At 34.9% G+C, this 22,522-nt stretch overlaps 1 protein-coding gene across 4 annotated transcripts in view; it reads right to left on the bottom strand.

Annotated features, from left to right (window-relative positions):
• Window positions 1-22,522, bottom strand: part of LOC124364643 (laminin subunit alpha-1) — a 180,843-nt gene that overhangs the window by 5,440 nt on the left and 152,881 nt on the right. For 2 of the 4 annotated variants that reach the window (XM_046820269.1, XM_046820270.1), the window contains exons 39-51: window positions 22,197-22,487; window positions 21,313-21,481; window positions 21,030-21,195; window positions 20,648-20,889; window positions 19,077-19,217; window positions 17,777-17,836; window positions 12,061-12,404; window positions 9,844-10,132; window positions 7,836-7,964; window positions 6,919-7,071; window positions 6,585-6,747; window positions 5,856-5,989; window positions 3,832-4,060 (exon numbers count right to left, since the gene is read on the bottom strand). In XM_046820269.1, coding sequence (XP_046676225.1) covers window positions 3,832-4,060; window positions 5,856-5,989; window positions 6,585-6,747; window positions 6,919-7,071; window positions 7,836-7,964; window positions 9,844-10,132; window positions 12,061-12,404; window positions 17,777-17,836; window positions 19,077-19,217; window positions 20,648-20,889; window positions 21,030-21,195; window positions 21,313-21,481; window positions 22,197-22,487 — 2,510 coding nt within the window. Of the gene's footprint in view, window positions 1-3,831; window positions 4,061-5,855; window positions 5,990-6,584; window positions 6,748-6,918; window positions 7,072-7,835; window positions 7,965-9,843; window positions 10,133-12,060; window positions 12,405-17,776; window positions 17,837-19,072; window positions 19,218-20,647; window positions 20,890-21,029; window positions 21,196-21,312; window positions 21,482-22,196; window positions 22,488-22,522 lie in introns of those variants that run through there. The other 2 variants (XM_046820271.1, XM_046820272.1) reach the window with 2 other exon arrangements.

Here is a 22,522-nt window from a genome sequence, read left to right as displayed (position 1 = left end):
GCATGTATATTATGAATTAAGTAAATGGATGTATTTATATTGGTATGTTTCAATTTAAGAGTCTTTTTAATTAATTTACAGTCATGGTGATTTTAGAAGAGAAATAGTAATTAATTAATACCAAGTAACTGTAGATTATCAATTCTGGACACAATAATATATGAAACATGGACCAAAAAATTACTATTTATTATGGTGATAGCAGTAGAGAGTGGTGGGATAAAGGAGGTGAAACAGTGGATCAGTAAAGCAAAATGTGAGGTCAGGTATTTATCTATATAAGAGTATGTCAAATAAATAAATAAGTTAGTCACATAATACGAAGTATTTCACCCATAAAACATAGAAAATTGTAGAAATTGTGGTAAAAATGTCTGATTCTCTTTAAAGCCTTATCTTCTCAGCCCTCATGGGCCACTGGCCTGTGTGAGGATCTTGTCAAACAGAATAGGAGGAGATCGGTATAGTACAAAGGTGACGTTCCTGACAAAAACACAAACAGGATTTGAAACTGCGCTATCTATAACTCAGATGCAAAGTCCGACGTCGTAGACTGTATGGCCATCGGCTCTAGTTCTATGCACACTCAAAAAAATCCCACCTGTCATCAAATAGGAGTTTCTCCAGTTACAGGGGACGGGGGAGGAGGGGGGTGACTAGCCTAGCCGGAGAAACCACATTGTGAAATATAAATGAAAATGTTACATTATGCTGGTTACTGAGTGTGAGTGTGAGTCCACCCGTATTTAGCCCTGCTCTAACGCTCAGTGCATATAACAAGATTAGTAAACAAATACACAAAATTAACTTAATCTTCTGTGATTTGTGATAACATTTATAGTCAATGTGTCAATATTATATTCTTTTTTTCTCTATTTGTCATTGAATCAACTAATTTTGAAAATGTAAATTGCTTTATATTTTCAAAATAAACTTTTTTTATCTGTTCAGTATATTTCTTTTGACAGTAACTATATGATATTTTGATGGAGCAAAATAAGATTTTGAATTATTTGTTATGAATCAATCCTTTAAGTCAAATAGGGTCTCTTTTTTCGTAAATGGAAAAAGATTATTTGTAAGAGACAATTATTTTAGTTTTCTGTGAGTGTACCTCGATACCCACTGTCTAATGGAAGATATTCCTTAATGTCCAGACTTCTCACCTTCACCTTATCTTCGTTACAGTAATTATCCATTAAGCAACATTGCTGCTTCGCCTAACATTTTACCAACCACATACCACTGATAAAATTGGTACCTTGGAAATAAGTACATTAGAATGAAGAAACAAGATTTGGAATAAATTTAATTAAAACATATGAACTTATAAACCATTTCTACAAATAAACATAAATTAGAGGTATCTTAACCCCTTTACACCTTAACCCCTGAATATCTTATTCCGATAGTAACCGGATTCACAACACAGTGCAGCTGGACAAATCTGCAAACAATCTGACTTCAGCAATTGTGGGTTCATTTGATCTCAGTTGTACTGTTATTAACAGGAGAAGATCCAAAGTAGTCTGGTGGAGCTCTGAACTGGCCTCTTTGAGGAAGTGAATCAGGGCTCTATTAAGGAGAGCAAAAATTTGGGAAACTTGGGAGACATACCATGAGGCTCTTGCATTGTACAACCATAAGGTCCATACAGCTGAGAGATTAGCCTGGAAGAAACTCTGCACTGACATTGACAGTGTGCATGGTTGTGCAAGGGCTTCAGAAGCTATTAGCAAAAAATCCCACCTCGCTGCTTGGTGGTCTCAGGGATGATCAAGGTATTCATATTACTGAACCAGAGGGAGTTCTAAAAGTAATTATTGGAACACACTTTCCAGACTGTATCATTTATGATAATGATCAACCAGTCAGCTGTGGAAGGAGACCTGAAGGGCACGCCACTCACTGACAATGAAGTTTGGCGTGTTGTGTAATAACCTTCCAATGCCCTAGCAAACTTGGGTTCAGTGTCCAATATGAAGGGACCTCAACCGTTTTATGGCATGTCTAAGTGTGAATCCTTCGGGGCTGTCTCAAAATGGGTTCGCGCTGAACATGAGAGAAGGTGGAGGCTGCATCTGAGTCTGAGAATGAGCAGAATGGTTCTACAGTCGCCTTCCCCATGAGTGGCATTTGACCTTCTCTCGCTAAGTAGATCGGTATCTTCTCTGGTTATGGGTATGATTATGGGACACGGCCACGTGAAGAATCATCTTCACAGAGTCTGTATCCTTTGGTGTGCAAAAGGCCCATGTGGCTTAAGTGCATCATGGCAATAGGCCAACCCATAGAATAAGAAGAACTCCTTTACGGTTTTTGACGTAAAATTAAATTCACAGGGATTACATAAAAGGGTGTTACTGACGTAATATTACAGATTGTTATTATATGGTTTTATTTCTAGTGTTTATGGTACCATGGAATAGACAATTAGTTTTGTTTGCATGATGTGTTTGTTTCACAAACAACAACAATAAAAATAACTTAGTGGAAAATATATAAACAATAACAATAATTTTTTAAAAGACGCTAAAACCAACTTATATTGCATAAAAGAGTATTTATCTAAACTCTAAAAACTTGTTTCCGTATAAATAGCAAAAAAGATCTACAAAATCCATTATGTTTACTCAGCAAATGATTTATAGAATGGTCCAGAAGTAAGATTTTAAATAATTTGTTATGAATAAATCTTTTAAAAGTCCAAAAGGGTGTCTTTTTTCTTAAATGGGAAAAGATAATTTGTAGGAGACAATTATTTTAGTTTTCTGTGAGTGTACCTCGGTTTGGATATTGTCTAATGCATTAATAAAGAAAACAAGAATAAATACATCCAATAGTAATAATTACCATGAAAACCACAGCTGCTCTCGTTTCTCTGGTATATTTGTTCCAATTGCTTTGTAATTATGTAAGACTTATTAAAAGTTCAAATGTTTGTCAGTAGATTATATATCACACTATTTGTCATTCCAATCATTTTATATTCAAATGTATAGCTGGTATGCTGATATGAATGATAATGCACTTAATGTGTTAAGTTCAATTTAGTAATCTAAATAATTTCAATAATAGTTGTGTGAATCTCACCATGTCTTTTTGGCTGAGCTTTAGTGAAGCCTATCACTTATGGGACTGGAAAACTTTCATTATTGTACATCTGTTTATCTAATAGAGTGGAAATACTCAATGTTTTAAATTGGTGACAAGATTTGATATCAGCGCACACTAGCTCTCTGACACTTTTAGGATATTAACACTGCTATATAACTTAACTTAAAGATAATAAATATGAATATAACTAGAACAAGGTATCTAGAGAAATATTTCATCTGTAAACATATTTTTGCAAGAAACTCCCATTTATAAAAAAAAAAGAATGAGTTGTCTATGATAGCCATGGAATTTGGTTCAGCGTTATTGGCCTCCCACTCAGTAGACTAACAATTTCTCTTTTGTCTTCTTGGGGAATGTAAAATATTCTTTCTACACTTGCATAGATTTGAAACATGACACATGGTACAACGTTCACCTTCCTGTGTTTAATTTTGTACACATATTGTATTTTTCAAAATTTATATTATTTTTAGAGTACCTATGAATATTTGGACATTGTACGGATAACTCAGTAGGTCTATCAACTTAAGAATTTGAGTATTTCTACGTCCCAATTATCGAAAACAATAAGGTAAGTGGCTTTAGAAAGAAAGTTGAGTAGGAGCGGAGCATTAGACAAAATTTTGAATAGCGTTATTGTGAAGTGATGTTAATTGCAGTGTAGAAAGATTGAGATACGTATTAGTATGTTGTAAAGGGATGGAAGCCCACCTGGGAGACCACCGATGTACAACGGACTGCTCGTGTGGGCGACAGTGAAGTGACCGTGGTCCGCCAGCCAGTAGCTCTGTTCCATATCGTCCACCTTGAGGGTGAGCTTGCCGTCCGCGTAGAACGCCGCCACGTGATGCCACCGGTTGTCACAGACGGCGAACTCGGACGCAAACCCTTGCTCGAGGCGGAACGGCCTTCTGTCTCCCATGTCACCAGACAGGACAACCTGTAAAGATGGCAGAGGTTTAGTGATCCTCCAGGCACATCATATAATATGATACATGGAATTATAATTATTAATTGCACAACAAAATTATAATTTAAATAAATAATAACAATTTTTCCACGTAAATAATACAATGTATAATGAAAAATTTCAATATTTTGTTTATTTTCAATTTTTCTGCAGTTTTTTTCAATTAAACTACATATTTTTATTTCATTTCTTTAAAATAGACAAAAAAACGAAAAAAATGAGCCGTCAGAGAAGCTTTTTTGATAAAAAAAAATGTTTCAAAATGGTGATTGAAAATTATCAAAATTTTTTTTCAGTGAAATTTTATTATAATGGCTGAATATTTCTTAATGAAAAAATACAGTATTTTTAGAATAACACAAAGTATATTTGATCAAACTTTCAGCTCAAACGAACCATTTTTGTAAAAGAAAAAATTTAAAAACCAAAAAAAAACCGGTTTTTTTGGATTTTTTTTGGAAATTTTTGAGGTTAGGGCAAAAATGATTACTACATAAGTTGTAGATTTTTTTATTTCCAACAACTTTTTCATTTGACTTTTTCAATAGGATGCATTGTTTAGTCACAAATTGCAAAAAACCATTTTCATCCCCAAAAAACCACCCCTCCTATACCCCCTAATAGACGATTTTGGTTCGGAATGTTTTTTTTTATTTATTTATGATGTATTTTACTAAATTGTGCCATTAATTTGCTGTAAGAAAACATTTATTTTTTCAATCAGGTAACATGACTGGACTATTGGTAATTGATGACCAAATGGAATATCAATTAGAATTGACAGAAAATATTCTAAATTCACCCAATGTGGATTGAGGAATGATAATAGAGCAATGAACAGATTAGTACGTTATATGCAATAACTGTGTCTTTGATTTAGTAAATTTCGGCTGACAAATTGGTGATGAGAAATGTGCCTAAAACTTCTGCATCATGATCAAACAAATTTGTTGATCTCACATTCTTCCTGTACAGATATCTCCAAAAAGAAGACCCAAATTAAATTATCCTAAATTGAAAGCTTCAATTCAGCTATCACATCATTGGTCACAAGAATACCGCATTAACAACTGATAACATTTCAGTTGACAATACTACACCAGGATGTGCAGGAAGGAGAGTGACATAACCTGCAGCAGTGAGTGCCACTAATGATTTTACCGGATATCAAAAGATGGCTGAAAAGTGCCAACGTCCGATTTAACCGGACTTTTGGAGAAAAAAATCACTAAAAATCAAAAACTTTACATTTTTAAACTAATATCATATTAAATTGTTCGTAAAGAACTGTTCCTTTCCAAATAAATTGTCAAAGTACACTTCTGATCAACTGACTTAACAAAAATCAATCTAGAACTCACATATAAACATTTTTGGTTAACACGGCTACCGGAAACAATGTGACTAGTTTCTTAAAAGTTGTATAAATCACTCATTATTGAAGATAATGGTATACATTTTCAAGATTTATAGACAATTGAATACCCTTTTTGGTAATGATAATTAGGTTTAAAAATAAATTCTGAAATTTTTTATGTAAGTCCATTTTTTATATTCCTAAATTTAAACTGTAATTTTTTTACTGAAACCTTGCAAAATGCCTTCAAAAGGCACCTTTTAGGTGCACCTACTAGAACAATACCTGGCACTTTTCAGTACACCCACTCAATAAATACTTGGCACTCAAAGGGTTAACGATAAACTGAAGGAGGTATACTCTGACAGAAATGTTGTGAGACGACAGTAAGATCAAGTGTTAACTCACCTTGCCGTTTTCCAGCTCCAGGGAGATGGCTGGATAGCCTTGAGGCTCAGCCACACTCAGCAGAATCCCACTCATCTCTGACGTGCGGAACTCCAGTTCCAGCTCCAGCAGCCCTCCCACCTCAAAGTTTGTCTCTGTTACCACAGAATATTGAGTTCAAAAAATGTTATATAGAATTAATCAAGTAATAAAATAATTCACTGACAACTTAGAAGGATTATCCTTATTCACTGATTTATCCAGGACTTTATTTGTAGGTTTACAGATAAGTTGACTTGCAGAATTCATCTTTCAGAGAGCTTTTCTTTTCAGGCTCGTTTGAATGCATCATGAACAGAAGTTGTATGTTGTTTTAAAGAAGAAAAACTCATATTGATAGTACTTTGTTTCTAAGACAAAGCTGAGATTGAGTCTATTGAGAAATATTTAACAAGTTAGTTAGGAATGGTACATTTTGGTTGAGTGTTCAGAAAAGCATCTCCTGCCAGCTGCAGATAAATGAAATTTGATTTAGATAGTCTAAATTTAGTCAATTTTACTACTACTACCTCTATAGCACTTTTGAAAATGGTGAACATGTTACACAAGACATGGTGTGGTGTACTCCTATCTTCTATAAATAAAATTTATATGTTATGTAATACACCAAAATTAAATAATAAGTAGATCTTTTCACATTGTAGATATTCTAGAACTAATTGATCATTATTTAGGCACTGAAATACTTACTGTAGGTGGCGTAAGCATCTCCTGGAAAGTAAGAACCACGTTCTATGTGAGGGAAGCATTGGCCCACTCTGTGAGGGACAGCACGATCCCCTACAAGATCCTCCCCTCGTCCGTTTAGTCTCAACCCTTCCATGCAACCCTTGAATCCTTCTATCTTTGATTTCTGGAACAACAAAACATTTATTATAATATCTGTGTTTCAAGTTAGAACTCGTATTAGAAACTAATAATACCAAGATTGAAAAGTATTGAAAAATGCACAAATAGACTTATAACCTACCATAACTCCAATGACAACAATTAAACTTGTTAAACACAAACAATGAGAACTCACCAATGACATGGGCAGAGCCAATGCAGCGTCTGGAATGCCTCCGACGTACATCACACTTCCGACGTTCATGCGTTTGAAAGGTACCTTGGTCTTCTCAGGAGCTATGAAGTCAATCTTCAAAAATACTTTCTTATTCTCTTTCTGAAGAATCATCTGAAAGTTTAAAATGTGCTTTCTTAAACGACGAACTATATTTGGGTAAAGGGAGTGCACGTTGAGTGGGCGAACAAACATTCACAATGGCGAAAACAATGGCAAGTTGTCAGTGGTGAGTGATAAACTTGTTGACAGAGTGGTTTGGATCTCAGTGTTACGATGATGATAATGAACTCGACGCTGTCACTGGCTGGCTATAGACACAGATGGCAGAACTTTTCGAAAAAGGGATTTCTAAGTTTGAGAAAAAATATGATAAGTCCTTAATCTTAATGACAATTATGTAGTAAAATAGAGGAAATATGAGGTTTCAAAATGTTTGCAATGAAATGTGTTTATTTGATTGGGAGTTTATTTTATAACCAAATGGCAGTTACTTTTGGAACAGCTCTCATATTATGCATGTTGATATTATCATTGTGCATAGTGATTCTGGTAATTTACTTGCATACCATTACTCCTAACGGTTAGTATTAATTGAAAGATTTAACTATAAATCCAGCATGAAATGTATATGTAAACCTGAGAAATATTTTTCTAAAATATTAAGACATGCACAACCAAAATGAGAAAAAGGTTGGCAAATTAAGGCTTGTTGAATATCTAATAACAATACTGTGATAATTTTGCAAAACACAACTGAAAATAAAGGAGTAATCAGGTTTAAAAATTGTAATTCTTATGGAACAAAAATAAAACCTGCCACGATTCGAAGGATTAGTGACTTGAAGCAAGTGGATTTCTGTGATGAATTCACTTACATGATGCCAAGTTCCATCATTCAGCACAGCTTGAGCCGATATTTCCACTTTTTTCCGACCTTTCAAAACTACGTGGAGCCGTCCGTTCTGTAGTGAGACCATTATAAAGTGCTGCTTTCCTCTGACACCCTGAAACCAAGGCAAACACATACAAATCTCTATAATTACAAATATAACCTTCCTACTTTATTATGTAGAGCTTTGAAGGCAGCTTTGACACATTCTATACTGTTATTGTTGCTATCTAAATAATTATATAAAGTTATGTGATCAAATATGTGTCCACTATAAATAACCAAGTAACAAAATTTATATTCACAGAATTTTGAATTCCAACTCAGCACTGTTGTAACAACAAAAACAATAATATATTCAAAAATAAAAAATTCATCAACTAATATTAAAGAAAAACAGAACTTTGAAGTTAAAATATTCACTTAATTACCAGTTCGTCATTTGTAAAAACTAATTTTAAAACACAGCATAAAATGGTAGCAAGGAAATCAATAATCAAATGGAATACAGCACAATAGAGGAAAAACATTGGTTAAGGAGCTTCATAAATTTTTAGTGTACAATTCATACTGTTATACAGATTTATATTAATGAAATTATATTTCATACAGCTGTATTCCATATCCAACCTTAGGCTGCACTAGTTCAATGGTCTGTGACCAAGGCAAGAGAAACAAAGGCACAGCTTGTCTATCATTTATTCCACCCGGTTATGATAGCACGATCTACTGATGGGTTGAGGTTGAATCTTCACACAAGATCCCTGTCTATTCATTTTTCATTAGATATTAACTCACAACTTATTAAAAATGTTGTTTTTTTAGAGTAGACTAATTGTTAATTTATAACAAGTCTTTTACCTAACGATCTACCTACATTGTGTATAAACACTTCTACCTGTACTTGGTGAATTTACACATTTTCAATGAATTTGCTTGCCTACTATTGTTTTTTAAATAAACTTATCTACAACACAGATAAACATATCTTCTTATGGTTTTGACGTGACAACGTCTTAAATTAGGTTGCGGCTCGGAGTCACTCATGAAAAAGTGTAACGCCCGGTAACGTTACGATGCCCGTCCAGTGGGTCCGCCGCACGCGGGATCCGCACGGGATAAAGCAGATAACTGTGGGTCCGCCGCACGGGATAAAGCAGATAACTATGTTTATTCGTGAAAATGTGGAGTGCTTAGATTCGTCATTTACAACAACTACAACAATAAAGGTAAATAATTGTACACTGATATTTCATTATCGTAAACTATGATTGATTGATTAATTGTTAGATTGACACAAAAGTTGAGAAACTGAGTTTATAGGTTATGTCATACTATTGACAAATGTTGATAGTGTTAAGTAAATTATTAGTTTAAATCACTCTGCAATCAATCGTAATTCAGTCGATTGAGAAGAAACAGCGCGTATTGCTAGTCAAACATTTAAAATAACAAATTATAACCTCTAACCTGTCATAACAGTGCGACCAAACAAACGAACTAAACCGACCAATCACCACGCGCGGAGTTAGAATTTAACTGTGTTTAGCAAGAATTTAAAATTCCAATTTTAGTAAATGTTTTATTCAACTTTACCATTTACAATAACAAATTTTAATTAATTTCAAATTATGTACAATGTTTTAGTAAACAAAATATATTTCTATAGTTAAAATTTGTGCAATTCTTATTTTCATTCAATTCCTTGTTCCTATTGTGCAATTTAATAATATTCATATCAATAAATATTCTACCGAGAAAAAGACGTTATCACGTAAAATCTTCGCCCGTAAAAACCGACTTTACAGGCAACCATAATTTTTTTAAAATCTTAATCTAAATTAGAAATTATTTTGTAAAATTAAATTCATCTATAATATAACATTTTGAAAATTACAAGTATGCATTCCCAAGAAGAATTCTTATTTAGCAGTTTCTAAATTGAATGTAGTTTTACAATTCTTAAATAGAACAGTAACAGTAAATGTACTCACGGGCACAATGAAAATGAGACCTTCAGGATAAAAGGTGCGGAAACGAATTTCCAGTGTAAAATTTCTTTGGAAGGTGCTCCTTTTGCGGAAGTTTACATGAACATGAGTGAAAGCAGAGTCACCGAACTTTACGGCTCCAGGCTGCAGAGTATAGCTAGTCACTTTACGGCAACTGGAAACTGCACGAGCCGCCATCACCGGTGCGGCAGCGACTGCAGAACCTTTCACTGGGCCGAGGCGACCTATAGATGCATGCTCAAATGACACTGGCCAATCAAAGTGAAGTAATCTGCAATCAAAAATTAGTGCATCAGTTCAAAATAGGCAAATTACTACAATGTTAAGTGTTCCAGATTTAATTAATTAAAGAAAGGAAATAAATTTAGAAGGGGTTGTAACAGTTACAAAGTATTGTAGTAGTTTTATTCTAGTTCTAATAAATTTTCATTTGTGAATTTGGTTCATGACAAGTGATACGTGTTGTCTCCACTCATTTTTATTTCTCTTTGCTTTGGTACCTTTAGTTGTATGTATTTCCCCTTGCATGTCCTTGTGTCTGTTCAATACAGTAAGTTCAAAGGAATTTACAATAATCCCAGGAGGATTCACTTCTTGCTGTTTTATACTTTATAGTTGAAATCACAATGAGCATAGCAAAAACCGATGTGTCACAAATCTGTACAACCTTTTGGATGTCCAGATAGCGCATCACTAACTGCAAATGTCGAGATTCTGGGATGCAAGGGTGAGTGTAGTTCGATAGGTATGGTCTACTGCAGGAGATGACTATTGGAGTTGTTGGGGTTCCCTAAGCGTTAAAGGTTGTTGCTAACCTAGACATAAGGACATGCCACCCCCTGCCCGCTTTGACTGCAGAGGCTGGTTCAGAGCTGGCTTCCCTTTCTTCTAAGAGGACATGACTGAGATTAATGCCCTACATTTTTCCTCGTGGCTCTCAACAGGAGGCGGCTCCTACCCCCAATCATCCCACCCAGAATCCATCCAGGATATCCTGTCATTTCGGAAGCAGTACAAAGGTCATTTTAGGACTAACTGCAATTTCTTAGCTTTTTGTCCTAAGAGAACAAAAAAATATATACAGTGGAGATACTTTGGTCTAGTTAGCACAATTCATGACTGTACAATGTATGATGGTACATAAGCTTCAGTCATATCATTGCAACGTTTTTCCTACTAAACATATGAAGAGAAGTATGAATTGACGATTACACAACTAGCAAGAGACAGAGTTGGTGGAACTGAAATCTTGTGTTTGGTTTTCAATCTCACATTTTCCCAGTATAGATGATCAGGAATGCTCCTATTGCTTCAGGAAAATTACTTGTATAATTTTATGTGACTAATTAACTAAAAGTAGCTAATCTGAAATATAAAATAAAGCTGAAAGATGAAATCATTTCTCTTTTATAATAACATAATATTGTCTAATAAATATTCAGATTAGTTGTTATTCGATGTGGCATAATTATTTGTTAGGATAATGCTATCATACATGTTTTGTTTAAATAAAATTATTCCTTTAATTTCTACACATTATAGAATATTAACTAGTTTTTAGTGAAGAATGTATGGTTGAAATGTCTGTCTTACAAAATTTGTCTACAGTATGTTTTCCTCATAATTTTAAAATCAGGATACGCTTCATATTAGTGTTATATTGAATATAGTGGAGTCTGCTAATCCAAACTAATTGGGACCGAACCCAGTTCGAATAATGCAATTGTTCAGATTAGTCATAATTAAAGCAAAACACGGTTTTAAGCATGAGAATGGGTAATTTGTTATACAATTATCGACATTGTTTATTAAAACACGTTTTCTGAGTGTTGTACAGTAGCGCACATTGGACATGTCTACGCACTTTGGACCAGACTGTACTCCCCCTGTCTCAGGGCACCAAATGTACACACACTGACTCATAGAACAGCTGCACATTGCGTTGAGTTGGCAGTGTGCCACCTGGTGTCTCAGTGCAAACATCGATTCCACTGTTGTGATTATTTGCGTAATAAAAGTGTGATAGCTGATTGTTATGGCGAGTACAAGAACACTGTCACAGTGCAATCTGAAGACCAGATCTAGGAAGTACCATTGGGGAAACAAAGCATGTCACTACCACATTCTGTTGACAGGTACTAGTTATTAACCTAATAAGACATCAGTCTATGGATTATCTCTATAAAAACTTTTACTCACTGGTCATTAAATATTGCATCCTTAATGGTTCCCGTAAAGGGTGTGCTGGACACAGTCCGCCCGGTGGTGTTGAATCCGGGAGGCAGTCCACCAAAGAAAAGTCCACCTGCAGCTCCCGGCGCCTTCACCACAGTGGCTCCCTCGGGCAGACTCGCACTCGCGTGGAGAGAGTCATCCACCCGCAGCTCCAGCCGCCGCCCGGTCTTGCTGAGGGCCAGAGAGTGGAACCTTCCGTCTGCGTACTCTGACCCTGTACTGGCCAGGCGCACTTCACCACGCCCCGCGTTCAGCCGCACATCCAGCTGTCCTCGCCGCAGACTCACCGTGTAGTAACTCAGTCGGTCCTACACCCAGGCAACACTTGCTGTAGCTTCGCATTTATGGTTTTGTAATATACTTCCAGAAAGTTAGTTTTAAAGTGTGTACAGTAACTCCAATTGTTGTCTACTAAGAGATAGATACATTTTTATATTGACTGTTGTGTTTTTTTTGCATCAAGCAATCTCAGGAGACTTCACCTATGTAACTGGTTTGATTCCTGACAAACTATACACTGTCTTATGAATAATTTTACAAAATTGGATATTTTTGTGACGTGAGATATGAACCAATGCTTTAAAAATGTCTCAGAATATCACATATCCCATTAGTGAATGTAGTGAGTGATACAGAGATTTATCTTGACCACAAGATTGCGCAAACATAATTTGTCCCTTCACTCAACTGTTTATTGTTTTTATCTATGCCGCTGACTAATAATATTCATCCTTTTAATATCAACTACTTTAGATTAACATAACCTTTAGCCATCCAAGAATGTGGGTAAACATCATGCATAAAATAGTATCAAAATCCATTAGCTTGCACTGGTACAGAACTACAACATATTTAGGCAGAGTTTGTGAACATATTCAGCCCATTACAAATGTCCTCACGTAGCAAATCAAAATTTTTGGGCATAAATTCACTGAACATAATCCCCAGAGCCTACTAAAACCACCTCATTAAAAAAAAATATATATATATATAAAACGTAGGTTGTGAAAATGATAACTGTTCCAAAAAAAATCCCAAAGCAAGTTGAAATTTGGTACAAATATTTTTTTAATAATATGTAGGCTGCGTTCGTTGGCCAGTTTGGCACGCCGTTTCACTTCCGTATGGCGGCTGTTCAAACTTCACAAAAAAATGTACAACTCTATTATTTATGAAGCTAGTGAAAATAAAGTGTTCTGAAATACTTACAAGGTTTCAACATTTCCTAAACTTTTTGTCATAAGCAAATTTTTGTAGGTATCTCAAACAGTTTTTGAGATATTGAGAACATGTAAATCTCAAGACAATAAATTAATAATATTTCAGTTATCACAAAATCTAACTATTTGTCAGACTGAGCCAGAAGTATGGATAAATACCTTGCTCATAGCAGAGTGTCTATAGAACCATAAACTATGATGTATTGAACGTGTAATATAAGCTCAAACCCACAATGACTCATTTTTCTGTTTATACTGTTAGAATTATTTCTGTCACCATTATATACTGTACATAGCTTTAAAATATTTAAATGTTTATATTATTCCAACACGTTAAAAATAGCTAATAACAAAATAAATCAAGTTTTTATTGAATTGATTTACTAACCACAATTTTGAATTGATAGTGATTAAAAAGCAACGATTAAATATGATTTTATGTTTTTAATTACTTAAAAATTTCACTCTGCAAAACAGTGCTTTTACAAAATTGGGTTTTGTGGGTGTCATACCCATTTTAATATACTTCACTAAACGTTAAGTTTAGCTACTTAATTTGTAATTATTGTTCTAGTCAACCATGTTATTTTACACTGTTAAGACTGATAAAACAACAAGGTAAAATATGCTAATTGCATACTAGGTATATGGTATCAGTGGCGGATTTAAAGGAGGATCATAATAATCCCTCCTCAAATATTTTCCAATCATATATTTTTGTTAATTTTTGTTTCATATAAAAGTACATTTCAGACCCCAGAATGCGTAAAAATATGTTTTAAGATGTGTATATTTTATATGTTCCAAAGAAGGGTCCCAGGATCCTTCCATAACCACCAGACCCCCCAATTGTGACCCCTTCCAAGGTTCTTGATACATCCATCCCTGTATCAAACAAAACAGCTCAGCAATTTGGATCATTTACCTGTGGAGAGTAAACCTATCTGCACTCAAAATTTAAATTATGACCTGACTAACCCCGGGACAAATGAATCACTAACTTCGACCCCAGGAGCCAGACAAACCTGCAGACAAAAACTGAACGAAAGTACATTGACTAACTAACGCCTATCCAACAATCAACCCCAGGAGCCAGACAAACCTGCCGTCAAAAACTGAACAGAAGCACGATGACCAAAGACTACCCAACATCAACCCCAGGAGCCAGACAAACCTGCCGTCAAAAACTGAGCGAGTTGAAAAAACCTTCTACTAACAATAAAAGAAACAACGTTTTCAGTGTTTCCTTACAGGTAGCAAGATTTACACTAATAAGGACAGGCAAGGGGGTGTGAATCCAAAAATAAAAGTGCTGGCAAAGAAAACCGCCAATAACTGCAAAAGTCCGCAGTCACAATGAAGCTCTAGAAGAATTCTTCGTAAAGCACATAGAATTCTACAAAAAAATCAATGAGAGCTATAAAAGTAGTGCTATTGAATTAGAATTGGCTGCCAGAGCACTCTGAACCTAACCCTTCAGATGAACCTTGCACACAGATGGCAACCTCCTCAACAGGTCCTTTTTTTAGAGGACAGCCACCTGAAAAAGGCCAAAGAATAACAATTAACACTCAAAGGCCTGGTTTGGATGGAGAAAACATATTGTCGATTTTCCATCAAATATGTCGACCGCATCAGTAACAAGGTGGAGAGATTAAACCATTTATTATCCCTCTCTCAAGCCAGATTTGGTAGTTGTCCTTCATAAAGTTCTGGATAACACATTCCGACTCACTGCAGAATTATTTTGATTTGGGGATATAAATATTGACATTTTAAGACCTACTAGGGAAACTATTATGTTTGATGAATTTCTTTTTGTCCCATAACATGACACGACTCCAACTTTCGGCGACCAGAGTATTTCAAGGTCATCAGTCCTCCATAGATGCTATCTGCACAAATGCTGAAAATTGATGAATCTCAAGTGAAAATTCTCCATACTGGTATAAGTGACCATTTCGGACAACTTTGTTATCTGCCTCCTGTCTGTTGAATAAAAAAAAAACTACTACCTCCTCTCATCGACATGTAAGTCCAGAGAACTTAACAAATTTCAAACGATATTTGGCTGAGGAATCTTGGACTAATGTACTTCAACAAGATAGTGTGGAAGAGGCCTACAGACAATATTTGAAGACAATAACATACTTTTTTAGATCTCACTTGTCCAATCAAGAAATTCAGAGTTGTGGCAAAAACCAAAAGCTCGACCATGCTATGACGAAGAAGCTCTCCGTTTAAAGAAAGATTTTCTTAAAGCAAATGAGAGATATTGTCCTTTCTGGCAGCCAAGAGGATAAACAAAACTTCTACGCAGCTAAAGAAGGCTTACGACTTAAAACTAAGGACCTTAAGACAAGAGGCTAGTGCTGCTCATATTGGACAACGCTGCTAACAAAAATAAGGCTGTTTGGGAGATCATAAACAGCGAGAGAAATCATCAGCACAAGGACACAATTTCTGGATTTGACTTCATAGTTAAAAACGGAGACAAAATTGACGACCCTTATAGATATAGCCAACCATTTTAACAACTATTTCTCAACTATTGCTGATGAAAACTCTCAAACAGAACTGTGCATCAACCCAACAATGCAATTTGTTCAGAACCCACCTGTTGGAATGCCACTGACCTCTATGGAACCCACATCAATTGAAGAAATAAGTAAAGTAATAGACTCACTAAAAACAAAATCCTCTTTTGGCTTAAATGAAAATATCCTCAAAAATTCTAAAATTTTGCAAAAATGAAGTAGCGGTACCGATTTTTTCATATCACACAACTGTCTCTTCTGCATGGTACTTTCCCCTCAAGTATGAAAATTTCCAAAGTTATCCCTCTTCACAAAAAATCCAGTAAACACACACATAGAAAATTTTAGGCCAATATCTTTAATTCCAACTGAATCCAAAAATTATTGAGAAAATTGTACTCTCTAGACTTTTCAAGCATCTTCAACTGAACAACCTTTTGACAGAGGAACAGCATGGTTTTATTAAGGGATGATCCACCATGACTGCAATAGTAGATCTGTTGGAGCACATTGTGGACAATATCGAGGCTGGAAATAATGTAGTGGGAGTGCAACTTGACTTGAGTAAGGCATTTGATTGTCTAAGCCATGACTTGATTATAAGAAAACTTTTTCATCTAGGAATCCAAGGAACAGCACTTTCATGGTTCTCAGCATACCTTGAAGGAAGACGCCAGGTTGTAGAAGTGACTCAGACCATAAAAAGAATTACTACAATTTCTAGATCTGAGGTCCTGTCAATGGACCGTGGTGTACCGCAAGGATCTGTGTTGGGGCCTGTACTTTTTATATTATTTACTAATGATTTTCCTAACGTTTTACATTCTTACAGTAATTTAGTCATGTACGCTGGACGATTCTATGCTATTAACTGCCAATAGCTCAGTAGAAATTCTAGAAATAAATTCATACATTGCTGTTAACATTGCTATGGACTATTGTAGAAACAATGACCTGGTTTTTTAATGAATCAAAGACGAAACAAATTTCATTTGGGAACAAGAAGGATGACATTTCAGATCTACCAAATCTTCAATCTGTCAGCTCAACTAATTATCTTGGAATCATTGTTGATGACAAACTCTCATGGCTAAATCATATTAATAACTTATGCCTTAAACTTAGCTCAGCAATCTATGCCATAAAAAGGACGAAAGCTATAAGCACGACAAACGCCACAATAACAGCCTATCATGCTCTGTTTGAAAGCCATATGAGATATGGCTTAGCGGTTTGGGGTGGTTCAACTGAAAGAAATCTCCAACGAATCCTCATTCTTCAAAAAAAGGCTCTAAGAATCATGGCCGGCTTGGGATGTAGGAGAGAGCTGTAGAGGGGTATTCAAAGAGTGGAGGTTATCAACAGTAGTCAGCCTTTATATTGTAGAATGTATTGTGATAGCTACAACTCATAATGTCCAACAGCACCAAGACATTCACTCTTACATATACTAGGCATGCCAATAACTTTTACTTTGCCAATCCACAAGTTAACTCTCTCTGAAACAAAAAACCAACCTATGCTGGGGCAAAATTCTTCAATAATCTCCCTGATGAGCTGAAGAAAATGGAAGGAAGGAAGTTGAAGAAAAGCCTGCACTCCTGGTTCCAAGAGAGACCCTTTTACTCAGTAAAAGAATTCTTGAATTGGAGAGCCGACTCGCAGAGAAATGTGAAAACCTAGGCAGCTAATGACAACAAACCTGGGAAAAATTTTTAAGATAATATGTATTTGACGCCATTTCCTTCTTGATGAATGTGAAAATAAAGAATTGTCTTGTCTTGTCTTGTCTTGTATGGTAAACTGATTATGATTCTCAATCAGACTGTCATTCTCAATCAGGTGGAATGATTGCCTGTAATCCAGTCAAGAAAAGCAGTAAGGAGTTTATTATAACAATGTTAGTTAGTTCTGTATGCCTACCTCCTGTTCAATAGTGTTAGTTAGTTCTTCATTATCTTCGAGAGGCTGATAACGTCCTTCCTGTAATCAGAACACTTCCCTGTTAGACCCCACACATGCAGTGCATTTACTAAAATTGTCCCAAATTAGTATCAGTGCTTCTAGAAAATGTTATGTTTTATTAATACAAAATGGTAATTGACTATGAATAAATTCCTCAAAATATTTTGTAAAATTAAATATAATTGCAACTATTGATTAAAATACATAGCAGGTTAATAATCCCTCAGAATAAAAATTGATAAACTTTTTGCAAAAGTTAAAAATGGAAATAAAATAAATGTCAGTGCCTAAAGGCCATTACGTAATTTTTTAATAAAAGTTATTATTGTTGTAAGTATCAGAATTTTCCTGTGTAAAATAAAAACGATTCACCGGAAGGGTTAAATACTCCTCAGGCATAACCAACCAATTAATTTAATTTCAATTAATTTTAATTACAAATAAATAATAATAGTTATCCAATTTTTTAACTATAAACAAATAATTAACTGCCTTATAGAATAAATAAAATTAAGTTAAGGAAAAGAAATAAAAGTTCTCAAAATTTTATATAAATAAACTACATTTTATTCTGATTTGAATTATCCATTAGCTAGATTATATGTACCATAACGGAACATTAGTGATTAATGCAGCTTTCGATAACAATACTGCCATGATAATTAATTGACTACAAGCACAAAACAGATTCCATTGTTGAAAGGTGGGATAAATTGAATGTAACAGAATAGTACTATTTCTTCATAACATGCTTACCAAAAGGTGATGAGTAATATTTTACATCACATACAATCAATGACTTGAAAAAGGCTCGACTCAAAGCAAACGAAGAAAAATTTAAGATTCTTATATAACAAGCTTAGCTTAGCTGTGAAAGGTCACAAGCACACACTCTTAAACAAAATGAATAATGTTTAGCTTTATTAACAGAATTTATCCCATGTTAGCAAGAGTTTAATTAATGATGAGGAAATTCTTTCTAAGAGTAGAAGTTTATGGTAAATATTAAACGTAGCACACATTCAAAACATAACGGTTTATTAAACTCAATAAGCTCCATGTTTGTTAATTATTGTATGTATTGCTTCCAAGGTCATTTAAGCATTATGAAAAAAAACTGTAATAAAAGTTGTATTTATGAAAAAAGCAAAACATTACATAATATAACATGCTTTTTTTCCTTCCAAATTTTTTTTGTTTAGTATTATATTAATAAAACAAGTGGTTAATTGTGAATGTTTGGTCAATATTTACTGACAAGCCCCTCAAATGTAGAAAGCATCAGGAGAGCATCCTCTTGCACAGTAGCAAACACGAACCCGAAGGAGGACTTCTTCCTGAGCGAATGTGATGCCAGTTCCAGGTATCCGTCTCCGTGGAACCCAACTACAGTGAGTGGCTGTATACAAACACATTTCCACTGTTAATTTCACAAAGCCTTCATTGTTCTATTGTTATATTTTAGGACGATAAACACTATTTACAATGTAAAAACATGTAATTAATTCCCTTACCTCGAAAATTATTGCCTAGGTCTCTTTAATTTTCCTTATAAAGAACGGAAAAAAATATGCTGCACAGTGAAAACGGATATAATAATACCCTGCTGAATTTGTTTGTATCAAATGTGTTTAGTAACATTATTTACAGACATCAATTGACATTTCAATTGTTGGTTTATTGAAGGATATTGCAGTTTCAGCAATTTTAGCTCAATTTTAACTCTCAAAGTATCAAATACTTTTGCTGTCTAACTGTGGATTGAAGCTCCATTTTTTTTTTTTTTTTATCTAAAACTGAGTTTTTTTTAATGCTTATTTTTATCTTTTCCATGTAAAAAAAACAAATTGTAATCATATTTTTTCATAATTTTATTTTCTAACAGTACATGTGTGTTTATTTTACTACTCATCAATAGATCAAAATAATTAAGTTTATATCTTATGTCAGATTCATTATAAAACTTGCAATTAGGTAAACAATGGTATATCAATTTGTAGAGCACAAAATCTCTATATACTAATAAAATTTACAAAGTTGAGTATACTATGTATCTAAAACATGTAAAATACATGTACATGTATGTGTACTATTATACATGACATTTATGCAAATATATATAAATAAGATTTTAGTCTAAAGATACATTATTATTTTGTGCTTATAAAGTAGTACTGAGAGATTAAAGTAACAAATATGAAAGTATGTGAATCATATATTATGGATGGGTTACAGAGCAGAGTACAACAGCTGTTCAGTATGGCAGTAATGTACACACATACGTACAGAGTGCTCCCTATGAACCAAAGATCGGTAGTATCACATGGCCGAGTACATAGGTTCTCAAGTGATCTTCAGTATATCTCGAAAACATACTTCCTGCACACTATAGTGGAATAATTTGGAACTACCTTTAAAAAACATGGATGAATGTTGTTTTTGTACATATACACGCTTGCACACCTCATGCACATGCACGTTTACAGCACTTTCAGAACTAAGTAACAAGTTATTGTTTAAAGGTTACAGTTTTAGACATTATAATGAGAAACTGTCATTTTATAGCTTTTAGCTGTCTTGTGCAAACCAATTTTGTTGAAACAGTTCATGAAAAGACCATCTCTTCTTTGTAGGGTTTGGAATACATTTTTTATCCCAAATAATAAGATGTGGAATGCCTTTCTGAGATCATTTGTACAGGTCTAGCAATGTTTTGTCCCAGACTTTGTATCCTCTAATCGGCCATAACCTAATATAAGAAAGAGAATTAGACTTCACTAATTGCAACAAAGAGTGAATCAAGACTCACGAAATCCACCCAGTACCAACCTTATCAGAGCACGACCCTTGTACGCCCCAGAAACGGTTGCGCAAAAGGTTGTAACCTTCCTGGAGCACCTGTACATCAGACATGCAGCCCAGGAACGACCCAGGGAGGGGAATGGGGGCCTTGAACCCAGGGGGAACTCCACCAACATAGAAGTTGGCTCCGAAAAAGTCAGGAATTGCGTCTTGGCCAGGTGGAGGAGTTGGGGCTCCATCGATCAACTCTGTTTCCATTTTTAGAAGTCCTGAAAACAGATCAAAAGTTTAGCCTACTAATATTGTAACTCTAATTATATTAGATACAATATATTCCTTGCTTCATTAAATATTGAATAAACCCATAAAAAATTAAAATTAATTTCTTATTTGGCTCCTGTAGAAATACCTTTTTCAACTTTTTTCTTCCTGTCAAAGTAACGAGTGGCTTCAAGCCTTGTCCAATTTCCATTGTTGTACGTCTTAACAGTGGAAATTTCTAAACTTGAATCTCCACCGTAACCGATTCGGAATACAACGTGGCCCTGGGAGAGAGTTAGAGATACAAATCTATCCTGGAACAAACAAAACAAATTTTGTTTCACTCAGGAAATTACTAATTGGAAAAGCAATAGTAAGTATAAACAGTCTTTGTGGACAGGAACTGTAGTGAAAGTATCAATATGACTTACTGGTTGGGAGCTAACTGCAAGGAACAGTAATGCGTTTTCATCAAATGTGCGAAAGTTTAGTGAGACGCTGAAGAGATACTTGTTGTAGGCACTAGAACTTTCATGACGCAGTACGACATAGCCGTCTCCAGCGAAGGTGTACGATTGCTCGTCCTTTACTTCTTCAGCCCTAAAATATCAATAAATTACATTTTTAAATTGTTTAGAATGTTGATGTACTAATTACACCTTAGTTAGATTAATACAATATGATATTTATAAATTTACCAGAATAATACCAATTGAGACTTTCTCACATTTAATTACAGAATTATGAAAATTAAAAAAACTATCTTTTCAAAGGAAAAATCTCTTGCTCAAGGATATTCTACACGTTCTTCAATATTTTAAAACCAGTTAACTATATTTAAATTTATTTAACCCTTTTGAGACTAGCATCCTTCCATTGGACATTTAGATAATTGACATTAAAATAATAAAATAATATTATTAATAAAATATAGTGTTTGTGTGTTAATCAGATGATAAATAACAATGCTGACAGCAGTAGTAGATAACAAGTAACAAAACCCACAGGTAACATTAGATATAGATTAAAATCTGTTCCTCGTAGTCAATTAGAAGTATTTATCTTTGAAACATTTTAATCATATGAAATTTTAAAATCTTTATAATATTTTTGTACATTACATGTAAAAGGATGTCATAAGGAATAAATCAACAACATTACCATTCTAGCTGTAAACATTACAGAGTTACAATCGTGTTAGAAAAACTATGCAAAATGCCTCAAGTGAGTTAGGTATTTTTGACTAGTAAATGTAATCTGTAGACGGTCTGGAAAGGGTTAAATACTTGTAGGTACATATGGAAACATAACTAACCCTTCGATGCAGGCCGTACAAGCATTGTTGGATTCTGAGCGGAAGTTCCACAGCCCGATAGGTCTGCCGTCCAGGACGAGGCGGTGCAGACACCCCACTAGACCCGGCTGGGTGGACAGCAGCTGTGGTGGTCTCTTATCAGCCCCGCCCACCCACACCCGGTCGCCCATGCCCACGTCAAGCCGCCCCGAGCCAGGAGCAGAGGCGTTGGTGACCGGGGTGCCGCTGGCCAAGGGGGACCCGTCAGGCAATACTTGCGGCCGGACCGATAATCGACCGACGTTGCTGATTCTGTAATTTCATGCACCCATTAATCTAGCACAACT

Source organism: Homalodisca vitripennis, chromosome 6, assembly GCF_021130785.1.
Source record: "Homalodisca vitripennis isolate AUS2020 chromosome 6, UT_GWSS_2.1, whole genome shotgun sequence".
NCBI lineage: Eukaryota > Metazoa > Arthropoda > Insecta > Hemiptera > Cicadellidae > Homalodisca > Homalodisca vitripennis.
The sequence above is the reverse complement of the archived record's forward strand: the minus strand, read 5'-3'. Positions and strand labels throughout refer to the sequence as shown.